At 41.2% G+C, this 25,261-nt stretch overlaps 1 protein-coding gene across 4 annotated transcripts; it reads left to right on the top strand.

The window, feature by feature from the left end:
• The first annotated feature begins 10,988 nt into the window (after positions 1–10,988).
• Positions 10,989–24,479, top strand: topaz1 (testis and ovary specific TOPAZ 1). 4 transcript variants are annotated; one of them, XM_044172394.1, is made up of 20 exons: positions 10,989–11,589; positions 13,470–16,302; positions 16,389–16,438; positions 16,715–16,815; positions 17,233–17,279; positions 17,374–17,441; positions 17,622–17,680; positions 18,612–18,698; positions 19,024–19,081; positions 19,327–19,478; positions 19,850–19,942; positions 20,040–20,152; positions 20,261–20,324; positions 20,435–20,606; positions 20,751–20,851; positions 21,156–21,321; positions 22,293–22,445; positions 23,054–23,257; positions 23,386–23,545; positions 23,630–24,479. In XM_044172394.1, the coding sequence occupies exons 1-20, from the start codon at positions 11,202–11,204 to the stop codon at positions 23,826–23,828; spliced, it is 5,268 nt and encodes a 1,755-aa protein (XP_044028329.1). In that variant the 5' UTR covers positions 10,989–11,201; the 3' UTR covers positions 23,829–24,479. The 4 variants fall into 4 exon arrangements, with proteins under 4 accessions (XP_044028329.1, XP_044028331.1, XP_044028328.1 ...); XM_044172396.1 differs by having other exon boundaries at positions 10,991–11,499; positions 23,359–23,545; XM_044172393.1 differs by having other exon boundaries at positions 10,991–11,589; positions 23,359–23,545.
• The last annotated feature ends 782 nt before the right edge of the window (positions 24,480–25,261 follow it).

Below are 25,261 nucleotides of genomic sequence, written 5' to 3'. Positions count from 1 at the left end.
ACACACACACCACCTGCCCACCCACCCATCGCTGTCGAACTCTCCTGACTCACGGTGATAGGAGGACACGGTCACAGCAGATGATCACCCGGTGGGTGGGGGTGGGGGTTGTGGTGGGGGTGGGGGTGTGTTCTGAGGACACGGAGGCTGTGTGTGGGGGCGGTCATGACACCACTGTAATGTGTGATAGACATACCATAGAGGATGAGGTTAAAATACATGTGTCCAAGGAGGGGTCATCCGCCATGCGCATGACCGCCAATGTGCATGTGTGTGTGAGAGAGTGTGTGTGCGCATTTGAAAGGAAATGAGAAAGAATGGGAGCAGAAGCCGAACTGCCGACCATTACTGACCGATAAACCCAGACAAAGGGCGCCAGATCATATGTGCAGTCTCGTGTCATACTCTGAGTGAGTGTGTATGTGTGGGTGGGGAAGTAGGGGGAGGGTTTGTATGTTGAATGGTCACATATATGCAGGGCACCTCCGTAAGCATGTGTGTACAGTGTGTCTGATCATCATGTATGAGCTCGTCCTGTAAGGTGGCCTTCGTCTCCAGAAGACCACATGTGCGCATTGCGCTGCTGTGTTCTCGGTCTTCTCTCCCTCTCAGTCCCTGACGCCCTTATTCAACCCATCCTGTTTGACAGCCGGTCGTCATCCCACCCTGACTCTCTGCCGTCATGCAGCACCAGCAGAGCCTCATTCAGCCTCCTTCTCACAAGGCTGTAGACTGGTTCAACCCTGTCCATATGACACTAGATTATCAATCCCCTCTTTGTGTCAGCTACTGTAATAGATGTGCTCTTATCCTTATTTGGCCTTTGTTAAATCCTGCCCATGTGACTGCAGATCTTTGTGGGGGGGTGCAGTCTAGTGTAGTTTGTAGTGCTGTAGATTAGTGTTTTATGACTAATCAAACCTTTTTCAGTTTAACAAATGCTGTATCAGATAGGTAATCCCTTAAATGGCATTATTCTGTATTTAAAGACAATATTCTGCATTCACAAAGACACATTTTCGTTGGATAAAAATATCTTATGTAAGAAGTGTCGATTCCATCTTTTTCAGATCATTTTTGTGGCGCTTATTGGTTAGTACCGTGTGGGCGAGACAGGGAAGTTAGGTTAGAGAGGGCCTACATGGGTGGAGAGCTGGGCTCGGACATGCAAGTGCACAGGTCACGCATTCACCTACAGTGACACTGGGCCATTCAGTGTGCAATAACCTGGAAAAGCAGAATTCAGTATTTGACGAAGACAGTATCCTTTGTTTTTAAACAGAAATGTTTTATATTATGAAAGAGTATGGTGCTTGGCAGGTGTGGGCTGTCATTATCCTCTATTCTCTGAGTATTGTATACATCACAAGAGCGGAGTAATCTACATCTTTAGCCCACGGCTTCTCTGAAACCGAATTAACAGTGACCAAACTGCATAGTCTGTGTGTAAAAATGGTGGCGACAAGAACAAGCTGTACATTTCTCTTTCGGTGCCCTTCTCTCCTCTCCACCTCTCTCTCCCTCCTCTTCCATTTTGTTCCATTTCTCACCCTTCCCATTTCCTCTCTCTTTTCTCTGAGCTCACATGCACACACTCATCCCCTCCTCCATATGTGAGCACTGACGATCTGTAGGGCGTGCCCCCCCCTCCCTGCCACATACGTTATAGCGAGCTGTGCAGCGTACATACATTCACACCATGTGGAGTGGCACACATGGCTGCACAATAACTGACATGCTGGCCGTCATGTACATCCTAGTTTACACTATTGGGCCTCTGCGCTAAGACATCAGAGACACAGAATCGGGATCCTTGTTCTATCATTTGGATACTATGAGGTGAGTGTAGTCACACGGTGACTGAAATGGTACTTTGTTGCGTATGTGATGTCTTTAACACTGAGAAATTACAGTGTAAGCAACAATTATCCTAATTGAACATTCCAGAGCAGCCCTGCAAAATGGCTGCCGAGCCGGCACACTGTCTGTGATGGCCGGCAAGAGTGTGTAGGTCTAAGGTGTGTGCGTGTATAGCTGCGCTTGTCTATGTGCTTGTGTCTGTGTGTATATGTGTGTCTGTTCTGTGTGTTTGTGCTAACTCTATGTGAAAGTAATCCTGCTTTTGCTTTTTACTGACTGCTTTGTGTCAGGGGAAGTCTCCGCTCACCAGAGATCTCTGCTAATCCATAATTACCAACCTCAATATACCTAGACTGTAGGAGCCGTTATGTCAAACCGCTTTACTGTAACAGTTGATGATTGTGTTTCCTGGCACCTGTAAAAAGATCCTACATTAAGCTTTGAAAATAAAACTCGGCTCTCCACTTTCGATAGCAATGGCGCTGGGAGTCGCCGGAGTCCCTTCAGCTTCACGTCCACCATCTTCAGAACGTCTGCATTTTCCCAGACCAGCATTAAGGTGCTGAATGTGTTCTGCCAAAGAGCTGACCTTGTTGTTTCTTTACAGCTCTCTGCCTCTCCAGCCCAGCACTCAGCCGGCTGCCCAGCCAGCTATCCAGCCATCTACCCATCCATCCGCCCTGCCAGCCAGCTAGGCCGGCCCTGCCCTTCTCAGAACTGGCAACCTGCAGGAGTCATCAGGGTTAGTGCGTCTTTGGCACGTCTCTGTGCCAAAATCATCTGTAAGCATCTGGCAGGAACTGGTAAATTTATAGATCTGCATTTAAACCAAAGGCCAGACAATCAAATAATATACTTACATAAGAGAAAGACAGAGAAGGGGGGCGATCCCCATAAAACACTGCTACTGTTCCTGATTTATAACAGTCAATAGGACAAGTCAAGAGACATGCAGTGGTTTTATTGTAGCACAAAAAACAATGTTTCATTTTAATCTTAGAGGAGATATTGAGTGATGATAATTTTGTTTGTTGGATTTATGCTTGTGTTTCTAACACAAAGAGGCCAATGACTCCTCTTACCCACGTCAATTCTCTCAGGACACTAATACAATATAATATTGCTAAGAAAGAGCAGCTTTCAGAGGTGGGTACCTTCTTAAATACACACACATGCAGCCACACACACTTTTTTACCGAGATAAGGAGCATTCTCTCATTTACATACCCACTTTTTCTTCCATTCCTATTAGGCTACACACACACACACACAGATTATAAGCATCACTGGATTAAGTTAAAGAGGTGCCGTTTTGCTAATAATTCAAATACTGCAAGTGCTAGCATTTTCTGCAGTTCATCAGGGAGACGTTGTAAAAAGACAAAGCTGAACTAAATGACTACCAGCGCTCAGGCCTTATCGCAACTGTGTGGGTGTGCGGCTTGTGTGCTTATGTGAGAGAGAGAACTAGTGTGTGTGAATGTGCGCGCACCGAGTCTTGAATGTGACAGCCGAGGGTCGGGCTTACACATTAAAATCTCTGCCGCTGTTTCTAATGCATTTGTCAAGCAGTAGTGTGGTCACACCGTCGAGTCGAACGGCGGAGATACAGCAGAGAGGAAAGACGATGATGAGGGAATGCACCGCTGTACGTTCACATGCAACAGACCGTAATGCGTGTGTCTGTGGATGTGTGCATATAGGTGTGTGTGTGAGAGAGAGAGAGAGAGAGAGAGAGAGAGAGAGAGAGAGAGGGGGGGCATGTATGTGAATGTGAGATACATCTGCTATTTGCTATTGATTGGAGTGAATAAAGCTTCTCTCTCTTTTTCTCTTTCTCTCACACTCTCTGTCAGCTATTTCTATATGGATATAACTAGCTCCCAAAATACAATTTAAGGATTTAAGGAAGTACAGAATATGATCTTATTAAACAGCCTTCTATTCCATTTGTTATTTTTATATACTGACAATTGTTCTGGGTAATCATCGCAAAGACCATTGTTTTCTAAATGAGACAAATATGCATATTTAAAAGTATTATAGTAGTTATATTATCTGATTATTATCGTCTGCGCTATTAGAAAGCTAGAGTAAGCTGAGCGACCAGAGACCCATTTAGTATTATTGGGTCCCATTTAAAAGAGCTTCTGGTATTCACCGCTATGCTAACACCAATTTAAGAATAAGACCATAAAAGAGATCAAGTTAGAAAGGCTGGGGTAAAGACATAATCTTGTTTTGTTAACCTATTTAATTGGAAAGATATTGATGTTCACCTTTGAGTAAAGGGAACATGAGGACAGCAGTCTGTGTGTGTGTATGTGTGTGTGTACCTGTGTTTGGCAAATGGCCTTTTAGACCTGAGTAAAGAGGAAATGGATGCTTGGCAAATGCTCAGCCAGCATACATATCACTGCTGCTGACCACCGCAGCTCCTTAATAATGGACATGGAGTCATTTCTATTTATGCACACACTAACACCACTCAGCCCTCCAGTGTGTCGCTACAGATAATATTAATGCACAAAATAATGTATCACAAACCAGGAGCTTCATTTCTATTAATGCAGTAATTTGGGGAAAGGCGCTGCGGCACACCCAGAAAGGGGAAAAGTGTATAGAAAACTAAATAAATGAGTATTATACGTTTCTGTCTTTCTCAGCATGAGGCGACATGGAATAAAAAGAGAATAGTGTTTGACACAAGTGGAGGTCTGCTGGTTAATAGTGTGGGTCTAAAACGCAGAGATGGGGAAGATGTTCTCCACAGCAAAGCTTTTTGCCTCCCTGGCTCCATCCCAAGTGCAGACAACTGACATCGTCATTTTCCAACTCAATTTACAGACGCATTAGGAGATGCTGAGGCGCGCCCAACTCTCTCAAATGCAATCAGCCTGCCTGTGTGTTTTAAGAGGAAATTGAGGGTGCCATCTTTATCGACTTCTTTTTGACTTCTCCTCTTTTGTAGACCCATTTTCCCACTAAAATAATTTCAAAACATAAACAGCTGCATATGGATTCATGACTGATTTTGTCTCCCTTTTAGGCTACATGAAAAGGGCAAAGAGGATGTTTCTGAGGACAGTTTAAACTCGTCTCATAAAGACAGAGTTAGATATATTCAGATTTCCTAAGGTAAGTTCAAAATATATCTGGCTACATACTGTTGAGTTTGTCTTTAGACCTAAATATTACCCATTTTATACTATCCATCTAAGTCCACCTGTGTTTTTGCCATCTACTGTATTGCAAAATCAGTTTTAAGGTTTGTTAATTTATTTACCATTTGGGCTGCAAAAGACAATGAAATGTGCTTGAATTAATATGAAAAGTTCAGACTCCAAGTCTGTCATTTCTTGAAATGCTTTAATTAATTTAATTTGATTAATTGGAGGCCTGATATCCCATAACTAAGGATTCATGCAATATTTTCAACCCACAATGCAGTTTTTTGTTTTCAAAGTGCCTACGTTTACAGATTCTTCATGTTCTACCATATTTATTGATGGCATAATTTGAAATGAATTAAAGGCATAATTTGACCTAATAAAATATATCTGAAATAATGCAAATGCCAAATAGCTGTACATTTTTACACAAAAATGTTAATAGGGATGGCAGTAGTGCCTGTTATTATATTTTCTTATGTTACATTTTTTTTTCAAATGATGACTAAGTTTAATACATGCTTCATTCATGTCAGCAGGATTGATACAGTGCTTCCTTTTTACATTTAATAACAGAAATGACCTGACTAGCCTAGCTCTCTCTCTCTCTCTCTCTCTCTCTCTCTCTCTCTCTCTCTCTCTCTCTCTCTGTAATTGATTTCACACCTTTGAGCCTCACAATAGTTTTCTGAGTGCACTTAGGGGAGAGATTCAGGACAAAGTCAGCTTGAGAGGTATATCAATGTAGATCTCCCTGTGCACACACCAGCTGCCTACAATCCTGCACTGTTAATGTCCTGTTTGACCCTCAGCTAAACATATGACTAATCGAGAGTTTGGGTAAAAACTGAAGAGAACGAAGCAGGACGCAAGACAAAGGATGAGGGCTGGGAATGGCAGAAATGAGAAGAGGAGGTGGGAAAGAGGTGGTAGAAAAGAAGACAGGAAGAATAAGGAGTTATTAAGAAAAGAAAGAGATGGCATCTACAACTATACTCTCCCATCTATTGCTATCTTTCAATTCCTTCGTTCTCAGAAAAATGTCACAGATCATTCATCCTCTTTTTCACCCTTCATTTCTCTCTGTATCACCCCATTTCTTGTACCAGCTGTTCACTCATCTGTTTCACTTTTGATCTTGTCTCAGATGTTTCCATGATATTCCTTCTCTACCCATTTTTTTTCTCCTTCCCTCCCTCATATCCTTCAAACACTTGTCATTTTTTCCCAATAAGTGCTTTTTTGAATCATCCACTAAGAGAAGCTACGACAACAGCGGATTGACAAATGCATAGCTGAAATATTGATTATTCCTCACACCGTGGACATATAGACACACAAAACATTATTCATATGTGCCATTTAGTGGCTGCATTGCTTCGATAAATCTCTTTTCCGCTGAGCAGCGGCAGGGATCTATAGTGTTCAGGTGGAGGAGGTCTCTCGAAGCATGTGGACGTTATCTTGAAACGAGGGGCTGGCTGCCATAGCAACCATATGATGAGGCAGGCAGGGCTATTTAAAGGAATTCAGCTGCTGCTCGCATTCCCGTCAGCTTCACACCAGTCCAGTGAAAGACAAAGAAATAGATGTGAATGCAACAAAATATAGATCCCTATAGTTCCACCCCTACAATCTAATGTCTGGTATTAAGGCTGGGTTACAGAAAGGAGTAAAATGCAACAAATCCCTTAGTAACAGTCTAAATGAAGAGTTACTAACAGACAATGCTCACACATTTATTCTTGTATGCTCTGTTAGGAGTCTGAACATTTGTTTCATTTGCCTTAACCTAACCTTATCCTAATTTAGAATCACCATGAGATTCATGTTAGGTTTTTTTGTCCACCACTCAGATTTAATCGCAGCATTTCCACCTAAAAACACAGCTAAACATGTAAATGCACCGTCTTGTCATTTTGGTAAAAACATTCTGCACATATTTTAGATCCTTTCACATAAAACTGAACAATGCATGGCATGCATGCATATTGCACACACTTTCCTGCCAAAATGGATGCACATTGTTAAAATATTTTCCTGTTAAGATACATGCAAATATGAATTGTACAATGTAGCCAAAGCTTGCTTGCACAATAGTGGATTTTTTTAAACGTTGATGTGCATATGCTTGAATTATCTACAGAAGGGGTCACTGTAATGTAATGTCTGAAATTATTCAGAATTAGAGAAAAACATACTTTTTCTCTAGAGAGGTATTTCTCTGTGGACAGCAACACATGAGGAGACAAGTGTGAGAGGAAGAACAACTGCTGTGCACATACAGTGCAGCGAGAACAAACAAAGGAAAGCACAATTTCTTAAATACATATTTTATACACATATTCCCATGTCATTGTAGTTGGTTGTAAGGAGATGTACACCTGAAGGAAATTGACATTTATTTCCCATCACCTACTGAGAGAATTGCAGTATTTTAACTTAACCTCCTGTGCGTCTCTGTCAACATTTAACTCTGTTAACGATATTTCTATTCTGCAGCTTTTAGTAGACATCTGAGCCTCCTTTACTTCTCCATCTGAGCCTGTCGCCAAATAACCACCACAGGAACGCTGTTTTGAACACTGTTCGGGTTATAGAAGTTAGCAAGTTAAGGCATAGATCAAACATTTACCTGGTGTTTTTAAAAGATATTTTAAAAAGATATTTTAAAAAGATATTTTAAAGATATTTTTTTATTTTTGATATTTTCCTGTATAATTAGACAAGGAGACATTTAGTTTCTACTGCTAGTCTGACAGGCTTTTGGACACAAACCATGGCAGTCAGGGTGGCCTAGTTAAGAGAGGCCATCACATAAACAAAAACAACACACTTTAATGTAGTGCTGAAACAATGAATCCATAAATTGTTAGTTAGCTCAAGCTTCCCAAATTGGATTTGATGCTTTTCTTTGTCTTGTGATATTGTCTACATTTTCTGACATTTTATAGACTAAACATGTAATTGATTAATTGAGAAAAGAATCAAAAGAATAACCAATAATGAAAATAATCGTTAGTTGCAGCCATTAAGAGGCTTCGACCTATTGGTCTGTCCCAGAACAAGATACTGAACCCTTATGTGTTCCGCAAATGAGCATCAGCTAAACGCCTGAAATCAAGACATTGAATGATTTGTAGGAACCAACATCACTGGTCTGGGCTCACAGGGTTGATAGGTGATTCTTCCTCTCCTTTGAATAAATGCTCCTTATTTTTATGTCCTTTTATCATGCTGCTATTCTACAACATTTTAATTTGAAGTGCACAATTATTGGCGAAACTGCTGGTGTTCTTTTATCACTCAGCTGAGCCCAGCACGCTATTCCAATGCCTGCGAGAGCAGTCAGGAAGATTTAAAGTGCTTCATAGAAGCAAAACGATGAGTGACCTCTCTCGTAACACTCTCACTGCTCTCCACTCTGCTCTTTATCACATTCTAATCCCAACTCATTTCATATGCTAAGTAAAAGCTTATATCCCTCTTCACTGTACGTACACACACATCCCTCATTGCTGTGGTGTGATTATAAAATTTGCATGGAGGATGTTGTTGGAGCTGTGAAGTGCAGAAGCACCAGAGCTGAAGCAGGGGGTTGTGGGTGGTCTAATGCCTGTCAGGTGTAGAGAGGTGGGGCAGAGACTCCCAGAATCCCTCATGTCTGGATTTATGATGAGAACTCAACAAGAGGAACCCAGAGAAAGTTCCCTCGTGTCTTGATGTGTCTCTCCTCACCTCGAATGGTTTCCTCAGAATCTAATTTGCATGTTCTCTTTTCACAGCTGCCACAGATGTAGCGAAGATTAGGAGAGAGAGGAAGAGGGAGAGCTGACTTTGTACCCCCGGGGAGGACGCAATGAGATGGAACCACTTCTCCGCTTTCCAATGGAAAACCACTTCCACCATCAGAGTGCCATCTGCTGGCTCGGTGGGGCGGGACAGCTGGTGTTGTGAATCAGGCCGCCGCAGTCCAGGGACCGGCTACTTCCCAACACCAGGGTCTCACCCTCACCCCTCGCGTCTCGACAGGCTTTCACCTCTGTCTTGAAGGTTTCAGTCAGCATATATTTTAAATTGGTGCTTTACACTCTCATGCCTGATGTGATGGTGATTAATTACTTGTAAAACTAGTACTTAACTGTCTAAATCTGTGTGAAGTACATTTCCTCTGAATCGTGTCCTCTCAAAATATCAATCAGAAAAAAGCATAACAGACAGAAAATATCCTAAATTCATTTTCAAAACTATATCACACCCCCATATAACACATAAAAAGGATATCGACGTCATTTTTAATTAGAACAGTATTTTCACAAATAAATGAATGAAATATACATTTCAAAAATATGTCTGCGGCTTTATTCTTTTAATGACTCCGAAAATATTAAGAAATCACATGGAAATTAAAGTTCTCAACATGTCATTTGTTTGAAAATTATGTCATTTTGCATTTGTTGTGTTTTGTTCAAAATGACTGCATATATTTACCCATGACAGATTGTGTTTGAATCACTCCACCCAAATAATAAATTATGACAAGTGTATGGCTTGATTCACCGGTATTGGATTTAGGTGGAGACCGGGTAGGGGATATATCCATATACCCTATGATGAGCGCTGTCAGCACTCTCAAATTTCAGCACAAACTGATGTCTATCCAAAAAAGAGACAAAATGCGATTACATAATTCTATGCAATAAGGCTGACTGAAACAGACACCCAAACACGCAGGTCCTTGTTGACACGATGCATACATTTTGTGGAGGAACATGTGGGACAATAGTTGTTAAAAATCCAAAATTTTATTTCCCCTGCTTGAATGCTTATCCTCCTTCCTTCTTTATCCTGTACTGCAACTCTTGCCGCCATGTTACTGACTTTAATGACTAAAAGTGAGACCTGAGTAATGTCTGCTGTAATTCTTATGACAGGAGAAGCAAGAGAGATCAGCTGTAACTGTTAAAGGCTGATGCTGTGTCTGATGAAGTCTGCAAAAAACTGAACTTCATATTGAATTGCCTTAGCATACAGTATATTGTACAAGTTATCGGGTGCTCCTTCTTTTTCCCCCTGGACTTATAGGCTACTACTACAGGTACTTGATTATATGTTAAGGAGGGAAAGCCTATCCCCACCTCAAGATTTGAGCGAGTAAAAAAGAAAGTTTTGTCTCTGAACACAAAGGAGAATGTAAAATATTCTGTTGTTTCACATTTTAGGTAGGCCCTATCTATTATATTTGAGTATTTCTATATAAAAGCAATGCTCCACCAGAAAATTACCTGAATGCATGATATATATACCATTTTTTAGACCTCTGTATTATTCACTTTGTTCAGCAGAACTGAATCCCAGCACCACTCTTTTGGACTACATTTTCTGTTCATCCATGTTTCTACACAAAATACTTGTATAATAGGCTGCAGCTTCCCAGTTTATGTATTGGCCAGTTTCAGATTTTTAATGTAGAATATTTACATCAATTTTGTATTTTCAGGTGTTGATTTTAAGACCTGTGATAAAAATCATTATAAATGTCAGGAATTAAAGTAATCAAAGTTGCAAGCTGATGTAAAATATACCATGATATAGTCATGATATATAGTTTTTCAGTTAAATGTGTATAGTTTAGATGTTCTATACTTGCCCCTGTAAATCTATTTTTATTTTCACTTTAGTTTTCTTTGTCACTTTATGATTGTATTTTCCACTACCGCAGCTTCTATAGTCATTTAGATTCTGTCTTTATGTCTAGTTTATTTATTTAGTCACCACATTTTTTCGTTCGTGTTTTCTTCATTTCATTCACTGTTAAGAGAGGTGTGGTAAGCAGCCTAATAACGGAGTAAACTAGAGACGAGAATATTATAATAAGAATCTACTATCTGATCAGAAATACTACAAACTACAAACACCATCAACACACAAAATCAAATGCTTAATTGCAAACACATTGCGCCTGCGCAGTGTGGCCTGCACACCTTAGTTCCCATGTCAACTTGTTAATCAATCTGAGCAGCAGGGTAACATGGCCGGTAGGGTCGGGAGTAGTTCTGGCGGTGTTACGCAGGTTTATTTGTAGCAAGTTTACACTTTACTTGGTAACCAGGTTAAGGAAGTAACGTTACTATTTAGTAACATTGGATAGTCATAGTTTTAATTGCCATCATGTTCCCAACTAATAGCAGGGTAAAACTCAACCGCGTTGCGTTAAAAGATGTTATTGGGCTAAAACTGGTGCCGCGGCGGAGACGAGTCCCGAAGTCGCAGAATAACGTTACAGCTGACTCCAAAAAACAAGAGGAAAACCAACTAGTTTCTGAACTCGTGTCAGTGAAAGACACTACCTCCGCCCATAGCAGCCATGAACCCGTCCAAACGTTCCTAACAGACCAAATGGGCCCAGAAAATGTGACCCACACGGCCTGTAACATCGCTGAAGGAGAGCCGGAGGAGAATTGCGTAGGTACGCAAAAGGCAAAGGGGGGACATACTGCGCAGTTATGCAAAGGGAATGATAGTATGGAGTTTAAACAAGAAGGGCCGTACACTAGAGGCAAGTATCAAGAAAGCAAACCAAACACCAGGAGCAAGTGCAGGTTGGACAGCCTCAGAAAGCTCTGCGACCTCAGACTGAGGTTTACATGGTGCCTTTGCAATGCTTCAGACAGTGCATTGCTTAAACAGACAGAGGTCCACCGCCGGGTAAAACCGAGGGGCAAAATGTCTTGTCAAATTGAGTTGAGTAGCGAGGCACCCTTGGCCACAAGCAAGGCTACAAAGAGCCAGACACCGTCGGGTCTAAATTCTAGTATGGGCGAATCATTTGGTAGACGATGTAAATCCAGACAAGGAAATATTAAACGTAAAACTTGTGTGACCCACGTTGCTAAGGGCGGCAGAGACAGAGGTAGACAGGGTCAGAGCAAAGTGAAGGCCAGGTCCACTGGGTGGGATCCCCAGCCTGCTGCTGCAAACACAGGACAAGTGCAAACAGGAACACGGTCGATACCCAGCGGACTGTCAAGTAAGGTGCACTTTAGCTGCGTTGTTTGCTTAAGGTTGGTTAGTTAATTGACCATCAGTAAGCCTGTTAAGTTACTGGGTTTGGACTCTACCTAACATTTTTTTAACTGAGGATGGTTTGTCAGGTAAAAGCTTTTAGCTAACTTTTGGCTAACTTACGCACTTTGTACTATAGTAAAGTGTGTTGGAACTTGTCAGATGCTAAGCTAACTGCGCGGCCAAATCCTAACTTCATTGATCACTACCTGAAGTTTTTTTCTGTCAGTGGATAACTATATAACGCTAGGGGGATCTTTAAAATGTGTGCAAGTACCACTTAAAATCGCAGTTACCGACCACAGAATTGTTTTCTATAGTGAATTAAATAAGATGCTAACTAGCAACTAATAGCAGTGAGGGAACCCACTTCAGGGCAACTCGCATGAACTGCCACGTTCTGACGAGATCTCCTGCACACTACTAGCTTGGACCCTTGGGGGTCTTAGAGTGCTTTTGGGAAGCCGCTGTGCTAGACAGTTGGTTTGTTGTGACTTAGTCAGACTGAGCTTGATTTACCTATTGGATTCATGTGGTTGCTTGATAATAAGGGCTAGAAATTTTAAGTTTTCCTGAACATATTTGTATTGGGGTGGTGTCATCTTCTCTGCTTACCAGTTCAGCATTAAACCTAGCACATTGTGACAAAGTGGATTAAAAACACAGTGTATTGGATATACGTTGGTGTTGCCCCATTTGGGGACTGTCTCATCCACATCCTGGAAGACAGTCTCAGATACTTCCCATTGAAAAGCTTGGTGAAACAGCTCTGTGCTGCTCTTTATCAGAGGTGTTGAAGTGGGGAACCAGATGTGCATTTGTTAAACCAACCAGTCAGTCCTCATCAAAGAAGACCAAAATCAAATCATACTGTTTGGCAACACTTCCAATAAAGCATAAATCTCTCCTTTGTGTGGCTCGTCCAAGTTTGTTCTTGACTGTGGAATGGGTTCATTGCTGTTACTTGTGCAGTAATGAACCCATTACGGCTTGGACAAGCCACACAAAGGTGAAATTCATGCTTTTATCTGAAGTGTTTTCAAACAGTATTTTTAGGTTTTACAATGGAAAATATGTAAAGGATGTGGAGTAACTGGTTGATTTGGCAAACGCATGTCTTGGTAACATACCTAACTCTGATAAAATCAGTGCACCCCTAAGCTTTTTGTCATCTACTGTCTCCCATGCAGCGGATTAAACCGTCCGAAATGGGGCTGACATTGGTGGGAATCCACACTATTTAACCAAAATAAAAAATACCGTACCATGGTGATAGGGTGATAGGGTGGGTTCCTCTTAAAGCTTAATAATTCCAGATGATGACTGTTACATTCACTTTTGCACTATTTAACAAGTTTTTGTTTCCACTTGCAGACTTTGATAGAAATACGCACCCAAGCTCCGCTGGACTTGCTGTTTCAGGAGGGTCTTTGAGAAGAGCTGTCCAAGCCTCCGGCTGTGGTCTCTGTGGTGACTGTAAATACATTTCCCCTCAGTGGAAGACATTGGGTAAGCAAGGGCAAAAAAGCAGTAGCCCAGGGCCAGAGCAACCTACCGTTGAGGTTAAGATCAAGAAAGAAAACACTGTCACTGAGACCTCTAAGAAGATTATCGTATGGATAGACCAGTACCCGAAGGTGGCACTTTGTGACATAGCCCAAAAATGTGATGCTTTTAGTCACGATTGTGGCTACGTGTTACCAGATGTTCTCAAGACCAAGGTTGTGCATTGCTTCAAACAGGACATGAGAGCTGGATTTCGGTTTGTGCCCGGTTGTTTAGGGCATAACAAACACAAAAGTGATGAAGATGCTCTGGCTAACGGAGACTTTTGTCGCAGGGCTCAGTCTGAGAAGAGTGTCTGTCAGTCTCAGAGTCTGACTGAACACCAGAGACACCATAAAGAACTCACTGATGCACAGACGTTATCAAGTCATACCACATGTCGGTTCCTCAAGAGTTGGACAAGTGAAGGCTCTGCAACCTGTTCTGCTTCTTTCTTACTAGGTAAACGTGCAAAAAAGGGGGAGTGCAGGACTGGCATGTGTGACAATGATGTTGAGGAGGATCCTGGGCCAGGATCTTGTCTCATAGGAGCGGAGATTTGCAGAGACAAAAGATTAAAGCTTGGGGATAGTGTTAAAGGTGGGATATTACCATCCACTCCAGATTTAGAAAGCATTAGTTGCAAAAACCCAGCAAAAACCTACTCTAGAGACAAAGAGAAAACCTGCTTTTGGGTGTCTGATGACAGTCAGTCAGGTTTAGAGCATGCAGTTGGGGGCAGCAGCACTTTTGGCTCAGCTGTGAAAGAAAACTGTGTCCACAAGAAACCTTGTGGTGAGATAGACAGTCCCACAAAAACAGCACAAATGTCATCAGAACTGTTCTGTCAGAGGAGTGAGGTGGACATGGATGAACTAGAGTCATTCACCTGCCAGAGAGTGAGGGCCTATTTCAGAAAAAATCATTTTTCTTGTGCACGCACATACATGTCCTGGCCCTTCTGGTCCCTTACAGCACATGCTGGTACTACAGCGGGTCCAGCAGAGCCTATTGATCCATCAACTAGAGATAGCAGTGACTCTCCAATAAATACAAATCAGCCAGGTTCATCCAGCAACCAAACCAATGTCATGCTCCCAAATGCATCCACAGACCCCTCTTTAGGCACAATCCACCAGTTTTCTCATCAAAATGAAGAGAAGCGAGAAGGGGATGGAGAAAGCCTTTTAGCAGAGAGAAATGGGAAAAGACATGATAGTATGTCTTCATACTCTTCAGACAGCAAAAACATGGAGTTTGCACCTCACTTAATGGGGGCTGAAGAATCACTAGCCAGCCTTCCCTCAGATACGGCTACCCTTTCCAACCAAAGTCAGCGTGGAAGAGAGCATGGCACCAACACAGTCTCAGCCTCATCTTTGCCAGTTAATGGACCTAAAACTGACAGCTCCCTGTCTACCCCCTCCCCCTCAGCACTTTGCCTGAGTGACTGGGAAACTGCCACTACTTTGTCTTCCATGTCATCTCCATTCACACATGGTGGTTTGAGCAGCCTCTCAGCCACACCATCCTCTCTCCCATCTTCATCATTCCTACTGGAGAAAGTAAAAAGTGTTGAGTTGGATGATGCCTCTTTAGCCAAATGTATGGTCAAAGCTGTAGAAAAAACATTGTTCTGCTGTGAAGAAACCCAGATGACTCCTCCACACAACTCTGAGTCCTTTCATTCATGTGAAACCTCCCTCCTCCTCCCTCAAGACGAACAAGAGAGTGATGAAGAACTCACAGGAAGGAGCCCACCACAACTGGAGCCATATTATAATACAAGCTCCGTTAACCATGATCTTGTAGTTGCAAAAGAGAGATCATCGCACAACATCCTCACAGAAAAGGGTGTAAAAATGGATTCAAATGAGTTTATGCTACCACCAATGCTCTCTCCTGTCACTACACCACAAGGGCACTCACGGAAAAGTTTCCTGCCCCAAAGCCCAGGTTGTTCAGATGAAGAGGAGGAGGAGGATAAAATAAACAAAGACACCAGCAAACACAAAATGTTACCTGGATGTCACATCTCACAAATTGTTAATGGCAATAATGAAAACTCCAAGGGTTATCTTGAACATGGTGTTGAAGAATTGGAAGGAGTCTCAACAAATTTCTACTCTACTACTCAGTCTTCTCCCAGCAATGATGAAGATGTGGATGATAATAATGAAGAGGAAAGCCAGGATGAAAGTGATTATGAAGATGATTTGGAACAGATTAACAAAAAATCAGAAGTTCCCTCCAACCCTAAAATAAAGGCAACCCTTGACTCGGGTGTCCTGACAGAACCCTGCTCTTCTCCTAGCAGTGATGAAGATAATGGTGTAGCCTTCAGTGATGAGGGACAGCCACGTTCTGCTAGAGAAGAGGGATCGAGTCCATCTGAAATATCAGAAGGTGAAAGGGACGAAACTAAAGCAGAGGCAGCTGGTGATACTCTGGATACTTTGGATGAGTTGACAGCTTATGAACAGGATATCCTGCTTGTCGATGTGATCCAGTTTGACCCAGAGCTGTTTGAAAACCTGCCCCAGGAAAGTTTACTGAAACTGGGTCCTACCAGGGTTAGGGAGGCCCTTAAAAGCACACCTATTGGAGGGGTGAAGACGCTGTCGTCAAGGATAGATGGAGCATCACTGCGGTTTGAACAAAGGTATGGTCTCATATTTGCATCTCAAAATTCAGTCAAATAAATTGTGTAGTCCATTACAAATGAAATGACTATTATTTGTGTTTCAGATTGACCTCAGTTAATATTAATTATCACTGCGACAGTCCTGCTATCACAGGTATGGCCAGTGCACCAGTCAGAATCCATTATATAATATATATTTCAGATTCTGTGACATGATGTGGTGCTAGTTGCTGAAGTTGAAGAGGACATATTTTGTTTATATTTCTAATGCTAAATTATGCTTGCAGACAATTTCAGAGCTGATGTGTAACTCATATTTCCCTACTTAAAAAAATTTGATCTGTCCCTTTGAGAAATGGAATTTGCTCAGATGCATTGTATTTTATACAGAGATCATCCAAGGATTTTTTTATTTTTGTGTATTTTACAGAGGAGAGCGACAAGAGGCCATGGAGGCCTCAAAGTAGCAGCACCCCTTTCAAAACACAGAGCAACACATGGCCTGCCACAGAAAAGCAAACCAAAAACATGGTAATGTAGTGGGTCTGAGGATGTGTCCTATAGTGGACAAGGACCACACTTCCTGGGATTGACTGTCAGCACTTTACTGGAAGGCACCAGACACTGCAACTGCGTAGCTTCCTTGCAATTGTGGAGAAACAAAACAAGATAAACAAAATTCTCACAAAATGAATAAATAACCAAAAATGTACCTTTCAGAACAATAGTCTCAACTATATCCACATAGGATTTTACATGAATTTATAATGTCCTGCAACAACATACACACTACTACCGGTCTACTGCGTTAAGATTAGACATCATGGATGAAGTAATGGCCTAATGGACGCTAGGAGTGTTTAACACATAATTCTGACCAAAGAGGTTTAGTTACTACAATAAGAAGTAAACTTTATAATGTTAAATCTGTTCTATGTTTTTGAACAGGGTCAGCCTGATGCCAACAACAATCATGTAAACGGAGGCCTGGAACGGTACCTGTTTGCACACATCACATGATGAAACATTTCTTCGGTGCAGTTAATCGTCCATTGTTTTGATGATCATTGTGTTTATGTCCTGTATTAGGAACCAGCCCATCCAGACAGTGAACTCCCCGCATAATCACATCCCTCCACTTATGACTATAAAAAATGGTGAGGGAAAATGACAACAGCATAGACAGTGACTAATATTTAAACTGGTGTCACTGGTATCTTGTTTGCACGGATAACTCATTTTATTGCCAATGTAAATGTTCGGTTCAGTGTTCCTTATGTAGAGTATATACTTCAACTGCTGTGTATGACTGTTATGCTTCTCTGCTCTCTGCACAGGGCCATGGATCACAAACCCAGCAAACATGGCAGAGTTGAGGCGCCAGAAATCTAATACTGTAAGTATTCCATTAAATCCACAACTGTCTTCCCATAAAAAAGGCCTTATTTATAAACACATTTATTGGCTTTAGCATAGATTGTATTTTCTAGTTATTCCGAAGAATCTGACCAAAATTAATCAGTGCTATACAAATTATATTTTTAACAGAAAAGTCATCGGTACTGTAGGTGGTGTGGTATGACCCATTAACCCTGGGTGCTAGTGTTCAAGTGCGAGTCCATACCTGAGTTTGAAAATTTGTGGTAATACAAACAAATGTCAAAGGAAAGCAAGCTAGCTCTGCGATCTCTGTAACTTAATGCAGGAGGCAAATGTAAAACATCATATTCTTCATTTGCAGTGGCGTGTTCATTCTGGAAAGAATAGCATAGTAAATGATTATTATGGAAAAGGTTAGAGCACCACATCTAATTTTAAAATACATAAAAGAACGCAGTATGACTGAATAATATACTTGATATGCCTGGTATCATCTCTGTGCTTTTTAATATGAAATTTAGATTTTGTTTTGTGTCTGCTTTAGAATACATTACGTATCAGTGGGTAGAAATTATATTGATTAGCTTAGAGTATGAGAGTAGATACTGACAAGTTACTTAGGAGGAAGAATGAATAATGGAGGTTTTTTCTTTTTTTTAAAGTGCATGTTATGTAATATATTGGATTCATATCTTGGAAACTACAGTAATTAGTTTTAACCTAATAAAATTCAAAACAGTAACAAACTTCATTGTAGGCTCTGATCCATTTTTCAGACATTATAATATTGATGTGTATTTGGTTGAAAATTAGTGCCTGGAAATACTACAGACGCTCAGCTTGTTAATGATATTTAATGAAGATTTGTTGCATATTCAGTTGCCACAGACATGTTTTTAGTTTTATTTGAGTAATGTAGCAACTTCTCTCCTTCTCTGAACCCTCAGTACTGCAGGCAGTACTTCAGTGAGTCGCTGTCCTGTGGGTTCAAGATGTGTCGGTTCCAGCATGTGCCTGTGGAAGGGGACGAGAAGGTACGCTCAAAGTGAAATTAATATTTTTTTAGCTTGCCAGCAGCATGCCGAACCATGAATACACTGGAAAACTGTACAGATCTGTACTGTACCTTTTCCTTCATCGAGTACAGCAGATTAAGTAGACAATGAACTTTTGATTTATAAGTTAGCAATAAAACTGATGTGTAAAGCCGCTGACTGGAAAGTGGAGTAATGCTTCTTGATAAAGCTTGTCTGATGGGTGTCGAACACAGAGGCAACATCACCCTCTGCTGTGCCCTAGCTGTAACTCCACACTTACTTCAGAATCGTGGAGACGCTTCACTTTTTTCCTCTCTTTCAGTTCTGCGTTGAAACTGTGACACGGTTCACCAAAAACCCAATATGCCTTCAAAAAGCAGGTATGTTTTCAATGTATCCAATAATTGAAACCCAAAAGGGCACGGTTTATAAGTGTTCATAGATGATTATACAGTGTGAATATGTTACTAGACTAAGCATGTGTCTCTGTTTGGAAGTTCTTACCTCTCTCCCGCTAAACTCACTGTCCTCATTTACCTTAGATGCATCATCTGTCTGCTCTGCCTGTCTGACTTTCCATAGGAGTCTTTACACGGGTCTCTTGCCCATCTCCCTTTGTCTCCAGGAGCTGTGTTTACAGGCTACTACCAGAACAACCCACCAGGAGTGTATTTCTCCATGCCGGTGCTTCTGTCACTCCTCTGGGCTCTGCTCAAAGCCGGCATGGTGTCTGATGTCTTCTCAGTCCTCGGCGTCAGCGTGGCCCACAAGATAGTGGTCAGTGTGGTTTTCATCCATCTTTTAACAATATTGTCATGCTGCAGTACACCTTGTGATCCAGTAGAGGGCAGGGCATGTTAGATTTTGCATTGGGAGAGAATCAGAAATACTTTATTGATCCCTGAGGGGAAACTCTTTGTTACAGCTGCTCACTATCACGGCACACGGTAGAAGAGTACTAATAGAATAGAAATAGACATAATAATAAATGTCTGCAAGAAAATCGAAATATGATGCACTATAATAAACCAAAACAAAATAAGTACAAGTGGGTATGAAGCACTTAATGGTAATCTTCAAATTACCCATTGACACTATGGGCATAAAAATAGATGTTTAAACTTATTCCCCACTTCCTCTCTTGCTAGCCCGGCCATGAGTTCCTGTTGGCCCTCTTTAACCTTGTGAGAGAAAAGGGTCTCATGGGTTTTGTACCGGAACTCATGCAGCTCACATTCAAGGTATCTTGATTCTGACACACTTTACTTACCATAAGGCAGTAGGATCTGCATTTTCTATGTGTATGTGGAAGGATTTATTGCGCATACTTGTTGACAGATGGCCAGTGCAGGCCTAGTGCTGAGTTTGGACTGCCTTGACTGTGTAAAAAACACTCCTGAGTTCCAGCAGACAGTCCATCCAAACTCGCTTGTTTCATTGTCTGGCAACCAGTAAGTGGAACTTCTTCAGCCCCACATATCAAACACTGTCCGTCACATCACTCTTATAAAAGTAGTTAATTATCATGCATACTTATTTATGACTCTTTATTATAAAAGGTTATCCACCAGTGCACCCCTTCCAGAGTACCTGAATTTGGCCCATGCCATTGTGGAAGTAGAGGTTGGTTCTTGTCTTCAGTAGATTACTTTTGTCAACTTGTCTAAGGATGAAATGGTTTTGTGTTCAGTCTGTCATCATATTCAGGTCTGCCTTTGTTTTCTGTCTGTCAGCTTTGTACCAAGCAAGAGGACTGGAGGCGGATGGGGGAGGTTTTCCGGTCCATCTGCCAATCCAGCCGACATCCCAACCAAATGGAGCGAATCAGCGGTCGCATTGCCATAGCGCTCCTGTCTGAGAGCAAAGACAAGCTGGCACTGCCCTTTGCTGCCTTCGCTGAGACAGGTAAAAACCTGTTACTTTAGATTTAAAAAAATAATTAACTGCATTTGTTTCCAAAACATGTTTCTGTGTAATTACTAATCTCCCATAACAATACATACTCGAGACATACATGATTCCTGGTAATTTGATTATTCTGATTTTTAGTTTGTCAGAGTGAAGGTGAGGACAGCCTGTTCAGGAGTTTTTTAGGCAGAATTGGAGTCTCTCTAATGTTGAGATACCACAAAACACATCAATGGACCAAGGTAAATAAACTGTCTTTGTGTGTTTCACACGCCAATCTCCCATTTACATCTGATCTCTGTCGTGGCCTGCCAGCCATCTTAAGTCAGGACCATCCTGTAAATGATGTGTGTGCCTATAACACAACATTCATGTTGTTGACTCAGGGGAGCTTATATAGCCAACTGTAATCTATGTTTCTGAATGAAAAACATGCCCTAGCCCAAGTGGGTATTGCCCTTTGTGTGTGTGTGTGTGTGTGTGTGTGTGTGTGTGTGTGTGTGTATGTATATGTATACACATACACGCGCGCGCGTGCGCATGTAGGGTCGTAGAGTGGTGGAGGTGCTGACCATTTCAAAAGTCAACTACTCAACGCTGAAGGGTTTGTTTGGGAATGAGGATGGAGCATCACGCTGCTACCTGGTCACTGTGGCTACTGAGCTCTTCCTCCTGAGTGGCAGCGTGGAGGGAGCTCTAAACACACTCCGAGGTAACAGCTCTGACCCAGGAGTAAATAAGTAGCCATGATTGGCTTAACTGTCTTCATAATGCATCAAAATCTAACCTGTGTTTATACTCAGTGTTTCATACCCCCAGTTTTTTTAAAGGTGCACAGTTTCACAACTCCATGGCAGTGATGTGCTCAATTTTGCCTCAAATTAAAATGTACTTGTAAGCGAAATATCAGTGGTTAAATTAGAAAGTCAAAGAATCTGCTGTAAATCACCTATAAAAAATGTTATATTTATTTTGTTGTTTGAGACATTAGACTGGGATAAATACAGCTTAAGCACATTTTGAATGAGTTTTGGAAGCAGATAGTGTGTTTTGATATGATCATTTTGATAGTGCACTGTCAACATGGATTCCAAAAAATGGAAAGAAATCAGAAAAACCTAGTGGTGCATTGTATTATCACCAATATGAAAATATATAAGATGATGCCTAGAAACCTAAAATGACTGTCATGTAAACCAGTGAAATTACATTGTATGCATTATTTAGTGTAAGCTGACTCTGAAGTAGGACCCTAAATGTACTATTGTAATAATACAAACATCACATTTTTAGTTATTGCGTTAGATTTTTTTTATGGAATACTTTAAATAGTGAAAGAAGGCCTATTATTGCTTCTGTTGGCAGTAAAGCTGTATTCTGTTGTTGACAAAATAATGTAAACACCTCACTGAACAGGATTTGGACTGAAATGGAATTGGATGCTGATGCAGCTTAATCTGTTAGAAACTTTACAGCAAATCAAGATTTTATTTTAATTGAATATAATTCAATGGCATACAACAACCCTAAACTATAGCCCTACTTTATACTGTTTTTTTTTTTTTTGTTGTTTGTTTGTTTTTTGGATAGGGCGTCTTGAAGATAACGCTTCAGAAATCTTTTTTTTTTTTTAATGGTGCCTTGGCAAATTGTGTGTTTGTGTTTTTGTGTCTGTAAATTCAGAAAACAAATGGTTCCTGAGTTCGTGCTCGTGGCCGTGTGAGCCTGCTGATCTGGAGAGTCGGACTCGTGTGTTGATACGTCTGGCTGAGAAAACCTCTCACAGAGACACGCTGGATGTCCTCTGTAATCTCCCTGGACTCAAAGAGCCGAACGGTGAGAGAATACAAATATTTTTCCATTGCCTGTAATGTTAAGAATCCCAGTTTTTCTAATCAAATATGCCATTATATACCTGTATGTTGTGTGTATCAGACAGTGCCAAGACCCAAAAAACTAACTATTTGGTTGGGGCCTAGACCTGTCGCTTATATCACTCAGTTGTGAATGACAGAAGTCAAACCTGTGGGCTCACTAGTTCCAAACATTTCACAAGCCTTTGAATTACTCATATTTCAGGCAAATCAACTAGCTTTTTACTATAATCCTTGGTAGTAATTGCTATAGTCTTGCTTGCCTGTAAGCAAATTTGATTAGCAGAAGTAAGGAGCATAAAAAAAAATTACAAATTAAAATACAAGCAACATCTGAGCAGCAGTGTTTTCAGAGCATCAAAACAGGACAAATAGATGTAGTTATTTTGAGGTAAAACCCAGTGATATGTATGTAAAATCTTTATTTTAATATATTGTGCTGACTTAAAGGTATGCTGGTAAGTACAGTAGTTGTAGATATGCAAAGCTAAACGATGACTCGCCATGTGTTTCTAGCTACAGCCTTCAATATGATTGCATGTAATTGTTTGTATGTTTTGTTTTTCTCAGACTTGGTCGATGTCTCCAGGTACGGTCACCTGTTCAACTCTCACCTGCAAGTGTGTGTGGACAGACAGACACTTCCTGTAGCTTCAGACACAGTGGACTTCATGCTTTCTAAAAACCTGGCAGTTGACCACGCTATGCTACAGACACTTTTACACAAACTGGGCAAGCAAAACCTCTGGCTCCGGGCACGGGAAGTCTTCAGACGTAAGTATCACTCTCTGGTTTATTGGCCGCTCCACTTACAAATATACAGATGATAAATACAATTTAGGAAAAGCAGAAAGCTTATTCAGACTGTTCATCAGACTCTCTGAGTGTGGGGTACTACCCAGGTGTGTCGGCTCCCCCTGGTTTCATGGCACTGATCGTCCCCTGTCGACTCGGGGAGGTGGAGCTGGCTCTCACCTTTGAGATGTTCATCACTGTCAACGCAGCGGCCGTCCTCCACCTGTCAGAAACCACCACTTCCTGTCTCAGCATCACTCTCAAAAGGTAACGTGTGTGTTTGTGTGTGAGAACCCTGCTTGCATTATGTGATCTGTATGTACATGATACTCCTGCTTCCTCGTCTTCCAGGACTCAAAGCTGTGAGAGCGAGTACCTCTCAGCTGGTAGCCGCCTCCTCTCTGCAGCTTGCATCCCTCAGCCCAAACTAATCGTTCACTACACAGCAGTGAACGCCTCACAGGAGCAAGTGTTCACACTTGACATTTCCTCTGCTCGATGCTGGCTCCGTCACAATCATTTGTGGGCCAATGAGGTGTGGACGCACTGAACCAAACGGTTATTCCCCTGCGGCCCCTGGAAGTACTTAACTTTCCTTTCCCTTCAAGCTGCTTATGTTCCAGAGACATGAGTTGACTCTGGGGAAAAGGACCAATGAAATCAGGAAAAAGAAAGCATGTGCATTTCTGTTGACTGTACGTTTGTAACACTAAAGGTCATATTTCAATTTAACCTTTGCCTAAAAAGCAGAAAATCACAACCAAAGACTGACGCCAGAACTTTACACTGTTAGTTTTTCACAAGGCCTATAACTTATTTTTGTTGAAATTTGTTTTAAAATATGTTAAAGGATTTTTTCGTTAATTCCTTGTTGTTTCCTGAGGAGTTCTTTTTAGCTAATTTGTCTTTGATTTATGTCACTCAGTGTTTGTGTGATTTACTATTTGACAAAATAAGTCTGTTGGAACAGAGTCCAGCATAATTCGTAGGGTTGGTGTTGCAAATATTATATTTTGTTTATACAAAAATGTAAATAACATCTGAGTGTATATAGGTATATATTTATAATGGTGTTTAGTCTTTGACAGTATTATGTTACCGTATTATATTACTAATTGTCAAAACCTCAATTGTTGCTAGTTCAATAGCTGTGCTTTACATTTTCTTTATATGAAGTTTTTATAAAAAAATTGTTCTGCTCCAAAAAGTTTGACTCCGTGGTGTTTCTTCACAAAAGGAAAAGAAATCCTAAAACAGAAACATTGCCATTGTTTTTGTTTGGGTATTACCAGCATCATTGGTCAATTCCAATTTTCTTATTAATATTGCAGCTCTCTTCATTCATAGCAGCTGCCTGGTGGTGTGTTTAGCCACAGGGCGGTGAGGGGATTGGTATGAAAATGTAATGTCACTGCAAACCCCCTGTAGTAGAGAGCCCAGTTTCCTAATAGTCCACAAGGGGAAATCAATGACTGGGAAGGGTAGTTCAGACAGCTACTGAAATATCAATCAAAACCAAAGTTGTGAACCTTTTTGGGACAATGCCCTGCTGGTTGGAAGTGTGATACTGATTGGACTGATGGCCTTATAATGCATAACTTTGAAAGTGCAGACAGTTAAGTCTGATTAGACACTTGCACGTATGTGGCGATCCTTGCGGTCACAGTTGGTTGGACTAATGATGGTGCTCTATTTAACGACAAAAACCTTTTGCTTTCATGTCCAGCTGACACATAATTAGCCTCTCCAGCCTTAATTACGAAGTATGGTAGCTGCATTTATATGGAGCCTTTTTTTCTGCTCCATAGAACAATAGTCAAATAGTTGGTGCCTTTAATAACAGTTACTGACAGGATATTCACAGCATTCAGGGCACAGGTAACAGCTCGGGTACATGGCTGCCATGACACAGCCAACGAGGATTGATTTACTGGTCAAGCAGAAGTCAGTATGACTTGCTGGTGATTCACCAGCACAGTGTTG

This window comes from Siniperca chuatsi, linkage group LG17 (genome assembly GCF_020085105.1).
Source record: "Siniperca chuatsi isolate FFG_IHB_CAS linkage group LG17, ASM2008510v1, whole genome shotgun sequence".
NCBI lineage: Eukaryota > Metazoa > Chordata > Actinopteri > Centrarchiformes > Sinipercidae > Siniperca > Siniperca chuatsi.
Note: the sequence above shows the minus strand (reverse complement) of the source record. Positions and strands in the feature narration are given on the sequence as shown.

Coding starts and splice junctions, on each gene's coding strand:
- topaz1 (XM_044172393.1), top strand. CDS start 11,202: ATGTTCCCAACTAATAGCAGGGTAAAACTCAACCGCGTTGCGTTAAAA. Junction 18,699..19,023: donor CTGTGGAAGGGGACGAGAAG/GTACGCTCAAAG, acceptor CCTCTCTTTCAG/TTCTGCGTTGAAACTGTGAC. Junction 20,153..20,260: donor GTTTCATTGTCTGGCAACCA/GTAAGTGGAACT, acceptor TTATTATAAAAG/GTTATCCACCAGTGCACCCC.